Source organism: Nothoprocta perdicaria, unplaced genomic scaffold (genome assembly GCF_003342845.1).
Source record: "Nothoprocta perdicaria isolate Ctin4 unplaced genomic scaffold, notPer1 scaffold_23, whole genome shotgun sequence".
NCBI lineage: Eukaryota > Metazoa > Chordata > Aves > Tinamiformes > Tinamidae > Nothoprocta > Nothoprocta perdicaria.
In genome coordinates this window covers 6,391,554-6,407,744 of record NW_020455455.1, presented here as the reverse complement: position 1 = coordinate 6,407,744, position 16,191 = coordinate 6,391,554, and the positions used below count along the sequence as shown (strand labels likewise).

The 16,191-nt window shown below is 40.4% G+C and overlaps 1 protein-coding gene across 1 annotated transcript in view; it reads left to right on the top strand.

Moving 5' to 3' along the window:
- Positions 1-15,879, top strand: part of PRTFDC1 (phosphoribosyl transferase domain containing 1) — a 44,884-nt gene extending 29,005 nt beyond the window's left edge. The window contains exons 6-10 of the mRNA XM_026039389.1: positions 11,324-11,341; positions 12,412-12,494; positions 12,862-12,908; positions 13,336-13,412; positions 14,316-15,879. Coding sequence (XP_025895174.1) covers positions 11,324-11,341; positions 12,412-12,494; positions 12,862-12,908; positions 13,336-13,412; positions 14,316-14,363 — 273 coding nt within the window. The 3' untranslated portion in view covers positions 14,364-15,879. The remainder of the gene's footprint in view (positions 1-11,323; positions 11,342-12,411; positions 12,495-12,861; positions 12,909-13,335; positions 13,413-14,315) is intronic.
- Positions 15,880-16,191: the final 312 nt, after the last annotated feature.

The following is a 16,191-nucleotide window of genomic DNA, read 5'->3' as shown; positions in this document are numbered from 1 at the left end:
AGGCCTCCATGCCAGTGCAGGCATTTCCCAAATAGTGGTAGGTACTACCAGAGATGTCGTGTAGTAAAATTTGTGCCAAAATCCTCCCTCCGAGCTTCTTAATATCTTGAAGTGTTATTATTTCTGTTTGTGGTGCTGCAGGCAAACRAAGTGCACTTTGAATATCCCTGTCCAACAGATGAGCAGTCTRATATGGTTTTACTTAGCTGTTTAAGGTTCAGTTATGGACCCTGTCACACAGCTAATGCARTGGGGTGCTCTATTTCAGCATCAGGCAGTCTGTGAGGCTAAATGTGTTTTGCACTAGGACTGCACATTTGTGGTCATGAAGGAAGGAGAGGTCTGGTGCAATGAAAAGCCTATTTAGTCCAAGCATGTTGATACAAAGCAGAACTTTAAGAAGGAAGACTGATTTCATTAGGCAAATAGTCTATGTGGAAAATGTTCAGAAATGGATATTCACTTTTGCATTAAGGCAATACTTATTTTGTTATTTGTGCTGTACGTGCAGTTACTCTATGATTAGCTGGCACTAAACAGCATCAGTTATTTCACAGCTCTGAAATACAGCACCAGTAAGCTCATTTTTTCTGTTGTACTCTAGCACACTTCAGAAAAGGAAAAATTAATTTAAAGTATTTCATTAATATTAAATAGGCATTGATGCAACCAGCTAGTATGTTTTAAAGAAAAAATACTATTATGCTCAGGCCATTTTAGTGATACATACGTCCTGAAATAGCACTTCCAAATTTGACTGGGTGGGTTTTTTTCCAGATGATCACTAAAGCATTAATCATATTCTTGTGTAATATTTATCATTTGCTCCTTTTTAATATTCAAGCACTAGAGCTACCTGTTTTTCTGCAATGCTTTTGCAAATGTCTCTCTGCTTCATAGGCAGAGCTGGCAGTGCAGCTCTTAACGTTACCTAATATTCCTCTTTCCCAGCTAACCGTGTCCTTTTTCACATTGTAGGCCCAGCTCTTCTTCCCCAACTCTCCGTGCCAAATTTTCTTGATGAATCTATCTCACCAGGCTTATAATGAGGTCCTGGTTCCACTTCCTTCTTGTCTCAGGACACCTGTGTGCTCATGTGTACATATGTGTGTAAGAGAGAAGGAAACTTTCCACCCAAACAGTTCTGATCTTTCTAGAAACAAGTTAYTGTTTTCTTATACTGGAAACCTTGGTGACGTTCTGCTTATTGACCGTGTCCTCTTGTTCCCAGGTGTGCAAGAAAGTTGTTTCTAGGTTAGAAAATACTCGTGGAGAGAAGGGAGTGGGAATAGAGCCTAGGAGCGTTGGGCTGTGGGGCTGGCGCCGAGGGTGAGCGTGTAGGGGAAGTTTGGGGCTCAAAGCTGTCACCGATGGGGAGGCACCCGGGGATAGGGGCTAGGTGAGGAGAGGCAGGAGCGGAGCGGGAAGCGYGGGCTGGGACTGGCAGGGCTCACAGGCTGCAGATGTGCCATGATCCCCTGACACACACACCTGGGACTGGTGAAATGGCACTGTGAACACCAAAAACAGGGTTTCCTCCAGCTTCATTTTAATAATTGAAAACCTCACATGCAAAACCTGAGCTCAACTGTTCCTACTTAAACATCTAAAGTTGGATACATGAAGGAGTGGCCTTATGTCCACAGATGCCAATTCCTCCATCTGTTGTTGACTTAAGCAATTAGTACAAGTATTCAGCACATTTTACTAATCAACCATTTGCAGACTGATTCAGAGCCTCCTACAGTCAATGTAAATCTTTCCTTGAAGGGTTTTTTTTTTTTTTAATTTAATTTAATGCTTTAGTTTAGCTGTTGCCTTTTGAAACTTCCAACTTCAGTAACCATTTAAAGTTGCTTGGTGTRTTAGTGGAAGACTTGCAGGTAGAATTCAACATCCCTCTTTCKGAGTGAAATGGACACTGCTGCCTGCTTGAAATCCTTATTCACAAAGGGTTGTAATTATGTCAAAAATTAAAATGCCAAATTAAAACCTATTAACCTAATGATCATGGAAGATGTTTTCAGAAGTTCTTGTACRAACTCAGAATGTAAGTTCCATTAACTTTCTGTCAGGTTCAGGAACATAAATAACTAAAACACTTGAAAACTACAGACAAAAGATATTGAGATTTTGATCTTAAAGTAATATTCATTAAGTAATAATACATGGAACATCAGCTGTCCTATAATTTTAGTTAATATAGAATAGAAAAAAATAAGACTTTATGTATTTCTTAACAGCTATCTCCTTCCCTGTACTACTTTTTATTGAACATTGATTTCTGAGTGGCTTCATGAACATGCTGTTCTTTGGCAGTGTTTCTTTCTGGGAAAGCTTTAAGAAAGCAAAACAATTTAAAAGCCAATTAAAAATAWACTGTTAATGCTAATAGCTCTTCAGGAGGAAAAATATCTCCTTGGTACCTTAACATTGAGAACATTTGAAAACAGGGAGGTAATTAAGAAAACTAAAGGCAATATGAGATATTTATGGCAATTCATGTAGATAAGGTAAAAGAACAAATAACCTATAAGAAGAATACATAGTACTGCATAATACCRTAATAATTCATAACACATTTTAAAGTGTTTGTAGCATATAAACAAAAAAAAATTTAAAACCTGTATAATTTCAGTAGGTCTACCTGTACAAGTGCTGTGAATTATCACTGCTATTTACCTCTTATACTTTTAGGTGTGTGTATTTTTTCTTAATATGTTGTAAGTAACTTGGCATCTGTGTGGCGTTTGTTGAGGGGAAAGGAATAATTATTGTAATCTGATATCCAGAAGCGGGACAAATGCMGAATTCAGAGATGTGCTTCAGCCTTTCTTTTCAATACTGATGTGTCCTATTTTTTTTTATTTTATTCAACCATTTCCTCTGCCCACCGTAAGTTCCAGCAAGAGTATGGAGAATTGTTTCTGTATCCTTCTCCTAAATATGTTAGTATTTGAATATTTAATAAATGGTCCATGGGGYAGCTGTGCAACACAGAGTTTTATTCTCTTGCTTCTGCAGTAGTCGTGTTCCCCATTCATCTTTACATCCCAGCGTTTTCCTGTCACACGTTCAGTCAGGGCCTTTTTCATCTTTTCAGTGGTTGATAGGTTTGGAGCATCTCAAAACATTCTATCTCTTCTGTGCCTCTACTTAATCTGTAGTCATTTTTGCCTTTCTGCTTTTTTCTTCATAATTAATTATGTTTTATATTGTTTGCTCTTGACAGTTACCAACTTTAACTGCTTTTTTTTTTTCTCAGCAAAAGATACTTTTTTGTTTTTCCCTGAAGTTAAAAAGACTTTTATTTGCACTTCCTTCTTAGCTAATCTGGTCTACTYTTACTTTTCAATTATTTATTCTTTYTTATTCTGRAKGAAAGAAAGTACAGAGAAAACCTTCCACACTTTCCRCCCTGTTTTCCACGTGGAATTTGTTTCCACCTGTCCACCTGKTTTTACATCATATGCGTTCTTAATTCTCTTGATTGCACCTCTGTCAAAAATCCTCTCCCAGCTCCAAGAAAACAGACATTTTGCCATCTAGATGAGAGGATGGAGACAGTGATCTGTGCATTACCCTTAGACTGATCGTGCTGCTCTGCCTTCCTTAAGCACAAGAGCAGCATCTGTGGAAATGACTGTGGGCAGAAYGTGTGGGTGCAGCCTTGTGACCTTTTCTAGAGTCCAGCCAAAGCTCCTACTTAMACTTCCGATCTCCCAAGTGTTTTCCACATTATTTTCTGTCCTGATGAGGTGTGTCTGTAGATTCTGTCCACATGCACCCTGCTAAATGATTTCTGTTCTAACAGCCATCCTTGTGGCCCCCCGTGGACCTCCTCGCCAAGACCTCATGCATGACTGCGTAGCCACTGTTTGTTGATGATTCTTCAGCTATAAATCATGGCCTCTTCAAAGCTGAAGTTGCCTTGAAACATCTTGTTTAACCAGTAGGACCTGAGGTTCCCCAAACAGAGCTCTAAGAAAGTGAGGGCTGTAGGTGTGATGAGTAAGCGGGTAATTGGGTAAGGATTTAGCTTGAGCAATCACATTATCAAATTATGTACCCTGTAGAAGATACAGACTACACATGATAAGAAAGTATTTTTAGAACTAATCTTACAGGGAAATTCAGATCTTTGAATGGAAATTGATTTAAAAAGATAAAGTGCCCCAGGAAAAAAATAGATATAGGTAAGAGGGAGCTATATCTTTCTTTTATCTTTTATATTTTAATTGCTTGTGGAATTTCTTGTGCTTGTATTTTAATTCCACTTGTGGAAATGGTTATTTAAAAGAAAGCACTTTTCTTTTTCTTTTTTTTTCTTTTATCAACATCTTTTTTATTCATGCATATTTTTAAGCTGGTGTTTCTAACACTATGTTATATGTATCACCAAATAGTTTAAGAATTATCTTGTCCAGGAGGAAGATAGCAAGGAATTCAAGCCAGCAGTGGCGTGTCTTGAGCCMTGTGGCCCAATTCACCTACCTTTTCTTCACTTCACTCAGGAGACCATGTTTACTACTGTACTCTGTAGGAGGAGGTGGTTCTATAGGCTTGGATAATCTCCAGCAGCCAACTGGAATTTTATTAGGAAAAGGATATGTGAGACAGAACAAGTGTCGAGTGTAAAGCCTAAATGCCTAAATACAAAGTTACATCTGGACAGTCACCCAGATCCAATGCTAGAACCAATGCTAGAATCCATGCCTTTCTCAGCTCTGTAAATCCAGTGATGCATTTAAAGGCATAAGTAACAAGTAACATCTTTTAACTAAATCCTACAGCAAAGAGTTTCATATTTAAGTATCTGTAAAAAAAACCTCTTTTTTTTTTTCTATTAGGCTTGCTACTTGCTTCCCTTCCCTGAGCTTTTTGAGACATAGGTGAATCTTCTTTTTTGAATTGATTCTCAAAAATCTCTGGAAATTTTGCCATATTACGTCTATTTTTTTTTTCATTTTTTTTTCAGTTTGACCTGAGATAAACGCTGCTTTATTTAAAGATTCCTATATTTTAAGATCAGAAGCCATTTTCTAATCTGAACTTCCAGGTAACTTGGAGTAAGGAATCCCACCTGATAACTTCTTTACTGGGCCCACAATTTGTCTCTTGAGCCACAAAGTATTTTCAAGTCTTGGTTTAAATAGTTCAGGTTACAGAGAAGGCTCCATCCTTCAGGCATYTTTTACCTGTAGTTAACTGTCAGCACTTTAAAAAGGCAAACTGGATTTTCTTTTCTAAATTTGGCTAGCTTTTGCCTTTAGCTGTTGACTWCTTTTTTTGCTAGTCTGCCTGCTAGTTTGAACCATTGCCAAATTTCTGGTGCCATATGGTTGTTTGTGTGCCAGGATCTAGTAGTTACTTAATTTTTTTTATTTTTAGTCAAAGTAACACCCTGGGCGCCCACTGTAAAATAAAGTACTAGTTACTGTATTAAGGAGGATGCAATTTGAAACCTGCAGATCCTACATCCCTTTATTGGTCTGGACAGAATCAGGAAGCTCCAGGCTGGGTACAAACTGGAAGTAACTGTTGGTTTTAACCTGCTSGCATCATCAGTTGGACAAGTGGGGAGCAAAGGACGCTGGCCCTGTGCGATCACCTCCCCTGCTCCCTGCGTGGGAGATAAACATGCAAAGAATTTCTCTGAGGTAGCAAAAGGGAGCAAATTATCTGAGATAAAAAGGAACAACAACAAAAAGGCTGTGGGACACTGATATATGAGGTGGAGGCAGGCCGTGCGGAGAGACTTTAAAATGCCCTAAAACCAGTGTCTTACTTAGTGGATGATTTTTAGCACCCATAGTGGTTCTGAGTTTTTGCTCCCAGGATCAAGGATGTTGAAGGTATTTAGTGATTGCTTTGAGGATGTGGGCTGAGAGGTCAGAGATCATTTGTGACAAAAATTCTCCCACTGRGAACCAGGCTGTTAATTAAATAAAAGATATTACTTCCTGCAGCAAACCTTACTTCACTCTAGGCTGGTTTTTTTTTTTTTTTTCAGGGCTCAAATAATTCTCAGTTTTAAATTCTCTCTGGTTTTCTTAGCACTTATTTTTAGCATGTGTACGTGATATTCTGATGATTTTTATACCGAGGCATTTAAAGAGAAAAGTGCTGCTTTGTGCACCTACCTGCTCTCTTACACTGCATGCAGGGGCTGTGTTTGTCCTGCTAGCTGTAGTATTGTGCTAAGTATGGTTGTTTATTCAATTATTTGAGCACAGTTGCTGCTTTCCAAGAAACACTCCCCCTTTCTAAATCAACAGCTTAGCACTTTACCTTGTTAAAATATTTATTATGTACGTGAGTACAAAGACAGCCTTCACCTCAAATACTGAAATACTTGTTTCACAGCATAGCATTTTTTCCTTTGATATTAGCCTTCTAAATGAAATACAAAGTCAAAATTCATGAGAAAAATAATTTTTTWAAAAAGTTATTCTTTTCCAGGAAGATGAAAAATAGTTTCCATAGCACTTACTCCTGTCAGGCAGGAGGCACACATGATCTCATTACTCGACTTGTTCTCGTTAGCCGACTTTGTTCCATTTATTATTGACTTGTGGGAAGGTAAACAATAGAAGTGTATTGACTCACTGCTCCAGGATTTTTCAGCTTATCGCAGACAGGATTTTTCTTGCATGTATTGTAATAACAACCCACTTACTTGCAGTGTGCAGGTTCATGTAGCTTTGAAAGGCAGGAGAGTTCAGAGAGCTRGTTTTCAATGTCTGCAGCTTTCAGGGCATTACTAAAGGTCTTTAAATTCACAGAGCTATTCATACTTACAACAGAAGTGAAAAGTGCATTCATGAAGGGAATGATGATAATTTATTTGTGTGTATCTTTGAACACTTGAAAAAATTAATTCACATGAAAGAAATCTTTCCCAGGACATGTTTTTAAAAGTTGGCTCTTYGCTCTGTGTCTCACTGGAAGATACATGAGAATCATTATTTGATTTCTGGACTTCAGAAATCATGCCATCTTTAGTCAAGTCAGCGTGTCAGTAAAGATTCCTGCTCCCTGTTCTCCAGGCTTCACAAATAGTGCATATTGAACACATGCTGGAAGACTGGATTACTGTTCCTCTCACGTGGTTTCCTTGCTGCAGCTGTACCTGAAGGAACAAACCAGTCTTGGTCTGTATGGAAGAGCCCACCCAAACTCATAKGCTGGGAAAACAGATTTGCTCAGTGTCCTTGGCATATCTCTTGTCGAGGTCTCAGTCACTCAGTGTCACCAAAAGCTGAGCAGTTTCACTGATCTCCTGCCCGTCAAGTCACTGCTGGGTTTTATGGTGAAGCCGGGTGGGTTCTAGCCATCTCAGTGAGCTCTCCCAAGGTGCGCTACATGCAGCCAGCTCTACACTTAGGATGATGGTGACAATATTAAAAACATACCAACCTGTTGTTTTCGTTACATGTATTTTTTTAATCTTCTAGTCATCTGCTCAACGATAAGTACTTAGCCAGCTGTAGTTAAACAGGACCTTGTCTTGGATACCCTGTGGTGAAACCTTCTTCCCCCCGTTTATTTCTCTGCTCCTCTGTCTCCTCACTTCACCAGCAATCTGCTTCAACAGGCTGCGTTCTCGTAGTGGTAGCAAAACCATCAGTTCCCAAACGAACATAACACAAAATAGTGTCTGTGCTTCCTGAGCTAGACAGCGAGCTGATTAAAGGACTATTACAGGACCAAAATAACCAGCGCAGCAACTCCCATTTACATCTCTTTGACTCCCTGAATCYGAGAAGGAAGTGGCCAAAATAACAGAATGCTGGTGACAGAATGTCAAGATCCACCAGTGTCCTTCCTTCTCAAGTTAACTAATCAATACAAGATCTTACCCTATCACTATTAATATCAGACAAATCCTTCAGTCATGTCTGGATCCGCATTCACCTTCTTCCCTTCAAGTCATTTGTGATAAGGAAATGTAGACTAGTTTAAATTTTTATTAGATGGATGTATAACTAGCTGGAAAGCTCTTTTCAAGACATTTAATTATGCTTCGCTCTCAGACTGGAGGGATCCATTAAAGGATATTCTTCAGGGACTACGTARTATTTCATTCATGATTTAAAAGATGGAAATAGCACTTAATGCTAATGTTACCACGTGGAACAATGCTACAAGGTAGGATTATGGTTTTAAGATTTATTTTAAGAATTTGGCTCAAAGCACCTAATACTTTGAACTAATTTGGCATGTAATGACAATAAAGATGAATACAAACTCCTGTGTTTATATAGAAGTAATCTTTTGCATAAACACAAAGTGAGGAAGGACTGACTAAGCAGTGGTTCTGGACTGGGAATGATAGGTGGATCACAAGTTCAACATGAGTCAACAGCGTTCCTTTGTAAAATAGGGAGGCATCACATTGGAATACATAAAGAGGAGCATTGTTTGCAAGGCATACAGATTTTTCTGTTCTTCTCAGCATTTGAAAATACCTCTCAGAAGGTTTCTGACCAGTTGGACAGATTCCAGAGAAGAAAAAGAAGGAATCAGAAATGTAGAAATATAGTTTGTGGAGAATTATCGAATGAATAGGGGTTGTTTAATCTGAAAATGAGAAAGCTGAGGAAATATATCTAATTTCAAATACTGAAGAAGCTAAAAAGAAGAAAATAAGTTTTTTTTTTTTTTTTTTTTTTTTCTATATTCTCTGCCAAATAGGCTTGGGTCAATCATCAACAGAAACTTTCTAACCATCTTTTTGCCCTTAGATAATGAGGCACTGAAACGTATTGCCTGAGGAAGTTTTGACATCCTCATCAGGTTCAAGAACAGGTAAATCAGATAGCAGCCAGCGACAGCTAAAGTTAATTCTTTTGGGCCAGGAGAATAGTCTTCATGACCATTCAAGTTTTCTCTTCAGCCTCATTTTTTATTAATGTCTACACTTTTTTATAAATCCAATCTCTCTCAGGTGGTTGTAATCCTAATTCACAGTTTGTCTCAAGCTCAGGTCTCATCACTGAGACTGAAACTATAGTTGCTGGATAGGTCTTTTCAGTAGAAGACATCSTTTGTGAGGAAAGTTCTTGTTAACAGTGTGGAGAGCAGCAAGAGTGGCATTAARCTGACAGAATGGGTAAGGACGTCACGTTCATGCTGTCGGGCTGTCCTACCCAGCCCCTGTCATGCTGGATTATTTGCTAGAACTTAAAAGTATTCATCTTCTTCCTTAGTTCTGGTGAGCTTTTTTCCGCTGCTCCCTGTAGCTCTCTGCACATCTGTAGATTGCTCTGTATGTTTTTATATACATATGCACACACTCACATATATAACATTTTGAATATACGTATGAAATGTGTGTGTATACATATTCATACACCCATATAAATATCTACCTAAACACACATACACAGTCAGGGGTGTGTGTGTGTGTGTGTATATATATATGTGTGTATATATAAATATATATGCTGGACAAGTTCCTCAGGAGGATTGTTGAACCATTACTCCTGCACATAACCTTCAGGTGTCCACTGCTTGCACCTGGTGATCCACTGAGACCGGGTGGCCTGGCCTCGTCTTAGAAAGTGTTTTTCCCAGTTATGATCCATCCAGGAAGTGAGATGAGATCCCGGCCCTTTTGGCTGACTCCTCTGCCTGGCTTCTTTTAAGATAGCGTGTCCCTGTAAACATGTTGTAGGCTTCTCCTGAACACAGTTTGGGTCTTTCATCTTAACTGCAGAATTAACATATTTCCACTCTTTTTTGAAGGAGGACRTTTCTAGATGCAGAACCTCTTCAGACTTTGGTTGCTCAGAGGGCTTTGACTCTTGGCCTCCGCAGGATGAGGTCTCTCAGATCCCAAAGCTGTTTGTGTCAGCAGCCGAGCAGTTGAAAGTCAGGCATGCCAAGCTGGAAAACCACTCGTGAAACCTGTTATGAGAGTAGCAAAAAGCAGCCACCCTCAAAGAGGAACCCACATCCCATCAGGGCTCAGTCTCACTTAGTGGCTTTCTTGAGGGCTTTCTTGATGTCTCCATTGCTGACATCTGTGGAATGACTGYTGGGAGTTCCCTCCACACCTTTGCCAAGTGTTTTGCCATTTCAGAGCTTTGAGGAATAATACAGTGCATGGTAGCCTGTTGTGTGCATAAAGCTTGCCACGTCTCCTCACCAAGCACTGGGGTTGGTAGGAGCAACTTCAGCATAAATATACATATAGATAATGCATATCAGCTATTTCTGTTTTGAAGATCTAAAAAGATGCGTAGCGTTCTCGAAGGTGTGTTGTTCGTGTTGTTCACCCTCCTTCTCTGGGCTGTTTTGAGTCTTGCCCAGATCTCAGCCCTGGGATTCTGTGACTGAAAAGAAGGTTAGACAAGCTCCACATGAGGTGTGCAGCAAAGCCAGCAGGCTTGATAGAAAGGAAGTGGAGTGTAAGCTAGTCCTGTGGAAGTGAAACTAGTTGCAAAATTTTCAGGACCCACTTAAAATGTGAACATGCATGTAAAATATATATTTTTATGTATATATAGAAAGGGATATACATGTGAGAAAACTTTCTTTTTGCTGTTGTAGGTTTCATCTCAGAAAGTAGGTCTTCATGCATGAGCATGATGTGGAGCACTATCCTTTTGCATGTGCTTATGATAATGCCCACTAAWAAGTAGATTCTTATTGCTTCTGATAAGGGCAGAACTTATTATTGTTTTTAATGGAAGAGTAGATGTCATTTGAGATATGAGGCTGCCTGGGATGGTGATGAATCATTTCAGCAAAAACATCAATCRTGAGGCTTCGTGTCACTGCTCTTACCTTGGCCACTGCCTTTATTTTCAGGAACACTACTGGTTCAAGCAGTATTATTTGAAGGGAACAGGGTGCTTTACACAGTCTGAGGATCAGTTGTACAAGTGGTACAAGTGGCCCATAATCCTTATTTAGGGAAAAAGATGGATCATATTACAGAGTAAAAATATTATTGCTGAATTCTCATGTTAGCATGGGGAATAGTATGTGAATAAACCACTGAGACACTTCTGGTCACACTGCGGTAAAGTGCAGTTCATCCCATTTGGATTTCTTCCATGTGATTGGATCATCTGTGGCAATATCCATTCCTGCCCAACAGGGATGGTCTAGAGAGAGAGACATGAACAGCGGGAGTTACATTTCTGCTTGGCTCTTTTTCAGGGCACATTGATCAAACAAAAGTTCCTGGTATATTAGCCCATTGTACATATGAACAATGTACATATTTATCTTCATTTTCCTTTTTAAAATGTTTTTTCTTTTAGTTTGTGAGTATCATATAACCGCATTTCTATTTGTTTTCTTGTTTCAGAATGTTCTAATTGTGGAGGTAAGTAGGCCACTTCCCTTATACTGTACTTGGATAGTAAAGCCACACAGCAAAGTCATGCTTGTGTATTCAGTTTCTAAAACAGGCTGGGTTGCAATTGAGTTTGGACTTCTCAAATTGGAAAGCAGTGAAATGGGTAAAGAGTTAATTGACTTAATGACCTTCCAGTCTTTCTGAAATTGCACAATGAATCAAACCTCACTGGTGTGGCTCTAATTTGTGCTGCTACCCTCATTACGGCATCACCTGATTTGCTTTTTTTATGGCTTCATGAACTGCTCTTCTGCAAGTTGTTCTGTTCCTTGGAGGACAATGAATCACCTGTGATTCCCTAAGGGGATCCTAGATCCTAAGGGATCAAGTGATACCCTAAACTTCCTAGTTGCAAGACTCTAAAGTAGCAGCTCAGCCCTTTACAGCTTCAGTGCTGTTTACATGCAGGACAAGAACGTCAGTCTTTCAAGTCTCCTGACTGCTGCCCCTCAGCTCTGCATCCCTCCRCATCCCTCGTGCAGCAACACCATGGAATTTGTCTGCAGCAAAATTTTTTAAAGCTRTTTGATAGTTGAGGCATAGAGGTAGCTTTGCTAATGGAAAATACACATCTATAAAGTTCATGAGCAGTAGCTGCTTTTTGTGTGATACTCATTTAGGTAGGCATATATTTATTTATCTCATTTAGATCAGGTTGAATGCAGCAGATCTAGAGAATACTMTTTTTCTTTTTACTGGGCTAATAAAGTAACAAATAGAGCAGATTTGACTTGAGATGCCAAGTGTTGGCATATTGTAATCTTGATACCTGCATACTTGCATACTAGAAACATAACTCTTTATAAGAGGAAATGGACAGGGCTTTAGCTGTTTATTTTCTGAGTAGAAAGTGCTTGCTTCAAAGAATGCAAGCTCAGTCCTAACCTTTCTTGGATGTGGCTCAAAATACCCTGGGAGAAGCAATATCATTTCCACAAAATAAGAATATGGAAGTGCTCAGTTGTCATCAAGATTTCCTCCTTTTGGCTTTGCTTTGTGCTTTGCTCAGTGTTTTTTTTTTTTCCTTATTTTTTAAGGATATTGTTGGAACTGGAAGAACTATGAAGGTTCTGCTTAATAACATTGAAAAATACAAGCCCAAAATGATTAAAGTAGCCAGGTGAGTAAAACAGCCACAAAACTTAGTAATGAACTAGCTGACTGGACCAAATGGCTCAGCAGAGAAAGCTGCCCTGTCTCTGCAGGCAGAGAGAGGAGAGGAGCAGAAATGTCCTCGCGTTGTCCTGCGGTGGCAGTGACCCTCCTGCCATGCCACGACTGGCACCGGTGGCATCTGAAGGGGAGCAAACTTCCCTGCCATCAACACATTGCAGCAAGGAAAAGCAGAAAGAAATGTGACCCGAGGTGGTTTTTTTTTTTTTTGACAAAGGCAATAGGGGTTTTTTGTTTGTTTGTTTTTGGTTTTTTTTGTGCATATTATTCAGATAAATATCTGGATTTAGCTATTTCGTTGGTTTTAATTGCAGTTTGCTGGTGAAAAGAACATCTCGGCCTGATGGGTACAGACCAGATTGTAAGTAGTATTGTGAAAAATCTTCTTGATATCAGTTTCCACTCTCTACCACTTGTCTTGCTAGTAACTTTAGTAACTACTAGAAATGTAAAATTTCGGGAGCCAGTGAGCTTAAAGGATGCAATGGGATGATCTGTGTAATGGTGGTTTGGTAATCCTGGCCTCATTATAACCTGATGTTTTTTGCAAACACCAAATGTGTATGAAAGTTAGGGCAAAGTTAGATTTTATCCACTACAGGTGAATGTGTTGTCAGCTGGGATGCGGGCCCGGAGCTCCAGCTGCCCGCTGGCCTGGGCCGGCTGCCTCGGAGGGCAAAGGAGCGGAGCCGGAGCTGCCCTGCTCCGAGAACCAGCACGGGAGCTGAAGGGCTGTGTGAGAGCCACCCATTTGGTACTGATGGTGTTTCTTGTTTGTCTCCATACAGACTATGGATTTGAAATTCCCAATTTATTTGTGGTAGGTTATGCCTTAGACTACAACGAGCACTTCAGAGATCTAAATGTAAGTGTTTCTACAAAATCATTGTAAAATGATTTTGTAGATCTTTTTTTTTTGTAAAACTTTTACTTTCCTGAGGAGTCTTAAGGAGCCTGTAGTTTCCCTCCCCACTGGAGTCATATATCATGGTTGTGATCCTTCTAATGAGCTCTTGCCTCCCTGGAAAGCCTCTCCCAACCCAAGGAGTCACTGGTCAGCATTGCAAAGGATTCCTCCCCACGGCCAACTCTGCCAAGAGCAGAAGTTGTCCCCTCTGTCACCCTTCCATGGTCCGTGAGGCCAGGTCTTCGCCATCCCACCATCCGGGGTGGCACTGCGGGCAGGAGAGCAGGGGAGCAGCAGTTCCTTAACAGAGGGAGCTGCATCTCCATGTGAGGAAGAGCTCCTTCACTGTGAGGGTGCCCGAGCCCTGGCACAGGCTGCCCAGGGAGGCTGTGGAGTCTCCTGCTCTGGAGATCTTCCAAACCCACCTGGATGCCGCCCTGTGCCCCGTGCTCTGGGTGTCCCTGCTGGAGCAGGGGGTTGGACTGGATGATCTCTAGAGSTCCCTTCCAACCTCAACCACTCTGTGATGCTGTGGGCAAGCGCAAGACAGTCACAGCTCACCCAGCCCTGGCCCTTCCCTGCTGCCATCTGCCTCTTCTTTCCTGAGGAGGAGGATGGAGAAAAGGGGCCAGCTTGCCAGCCTTGCCAGTGCTTCCTGTGATACTCCCAGGGGTGGAGTTCAAAGCTGCAAGTGGAAAAACTCTGTAGCTAGACAGTAAAATCAGAACTCAGTTCTCTGGAGAGAAAAGGGATAATTACAAGATCACAGGGTTGGTCAAACAGATGTATTTCTGCACAATTTATTACTAATTAATAATGCAATCAATGATGCTGTTACAATCAGTGCTGTATTTTTTTCAGCACATATGTGTTATCAATGAACATGGCAAAGCAAAATACAGAGTCTAACATCGTAACGTCCTCACCTGAAGATGTGTGAATTCGGTGAACAACAATTTTGGCTCCACTCCCTCGTGCATCTCTTAGAAGAAGAGCAGCTCAACTGAGCTGCGTTTCCTCCGGCGCCGTAAAGGAAGGGGAATAAGGACTCTAGCACACACGGTGTATATACAGAAGTGAATGTTCCCATCTAAAATGTGAAGCGGAGGGCTTTTAAAGGTATTACTTTTTTAAACTACAAAAATCACACTATAATATGCCTTGCAACTCATCATTTGTCTGTCTCGAGTCTCAGTGCAAATACATCTTTGCTTCGTTCAGTCCATCATTCTAACTCGGTCCCTGTTACAATTAATGCACTTTGCTGTGCTGCATTACACTGCTCAGAAGTGCCATTCAGTGTCTTAAGTTTGGCCTTATTTTACAGAATTTTGACTTCCTTGTCACTTTAGACGCAGTCAAATTTGCTGCTGCTAAACTGAAGACATTATTGTGATTTAATTGTTCAATTAGAGGGTTTCTGCTGAAGTGGCAGGTTGGACAGGAGAACCTTTCTGGCCGGCCGTTCCTGCCTGTCCCAAACAGCAGTTTTGACGCTCCGAGAGCACTGACGGAGACTGCGGWTGCGGAGGGAGCTTCACAGAAGGGAGCCCCTCGTGACGTGGCCCTCGGAGATGTGCTGCAGGCCCTGGGCTGCCCAGCTGGGCCTCACGTGCTGCATTTCAATCAGGAGGAACACAATAGCAGGCAGGCTCCTTCGCTTTCTAGAGCACACAAACAAGTCCAAAAATTAACATAATGTTCCCCTGTGCATATTTCCTTAATTAAACCAGCTAGGCACAAAAGCTTAATGATAGTCAGACAGTTATTCAATTATAATCTGATTTTCTTCAGACGTTGGAGATGAGATTTTTTGCAACCATTTTTCTCATTTAGGAGAACAGATCTATCAATGTTGGAGAAGACTGGTATAAAAAGAAGTTTAAATGTGCATAGCAAATGATAGAAAACTAGTTAACACACGAGTATTGTAGACTCTAGAGATTCCTTCCTTTCCGTATCCATTGTGTTTGAAGAACTTTGTTAATTTGCCAGCGATCTTAATTTTGAAAATTCCAGTTCTGTACTATATGCAAGTGATCACAACAACTTCCAGAGGGAAGCAAATGCTGAGTGAGAAGCAAAAAGTGAGTAGCTCTAACATCCATAGCTGTGTTCTGAACTAAGAGGCCTGTTGTTCTTTGGCTTCAGCTTTCTTTAAACTAATAAAGAAACAGTGAGAACACTTGCTGCATTGCACAGTTGTTTATAATTATTTTCCTGCTTCATCATATTTTGCACATCCTGTAAAAGCTCTTTAAAAATATGCATCCAACTGGTAGTCTAAACATACCTTATGTATGCATCCTGTGGCTCATAAGCTATTTTTATTTGGATAAATTCCATTACGTTAACGGCATGAAATAGAATTATCGTGATTCCTCTATTAATTTTTTTAGTCTTTCTTTATTCTTTTAGCCTATACTTCTAAAGATTCCTGCTGAAAATGCTTACTTTCTTAGAATATCCTTTTTTTCTCTTTTGGAGAAAAGGAAGTATAGCCATCCCGCTCCTGCAAGAAGCTGCTCAAAAGAGTTTGAGCTCATTTTCTTTTATAGGTGGCTTGAAGTTTTTCTTCAGGCTCCTGTTTTATGGGTTTATGGGTACAGGCACCACATGGATACGCTGCAAGTGAGGCTGAGGCTGRGAGATCCATGAGGCAACTTCCATTTATCTTTTTTTTCTTAAAAAGAGCCAGTCCCACTGGCCTTGCTGCTGTGAGCAGCCTTCAGCAATA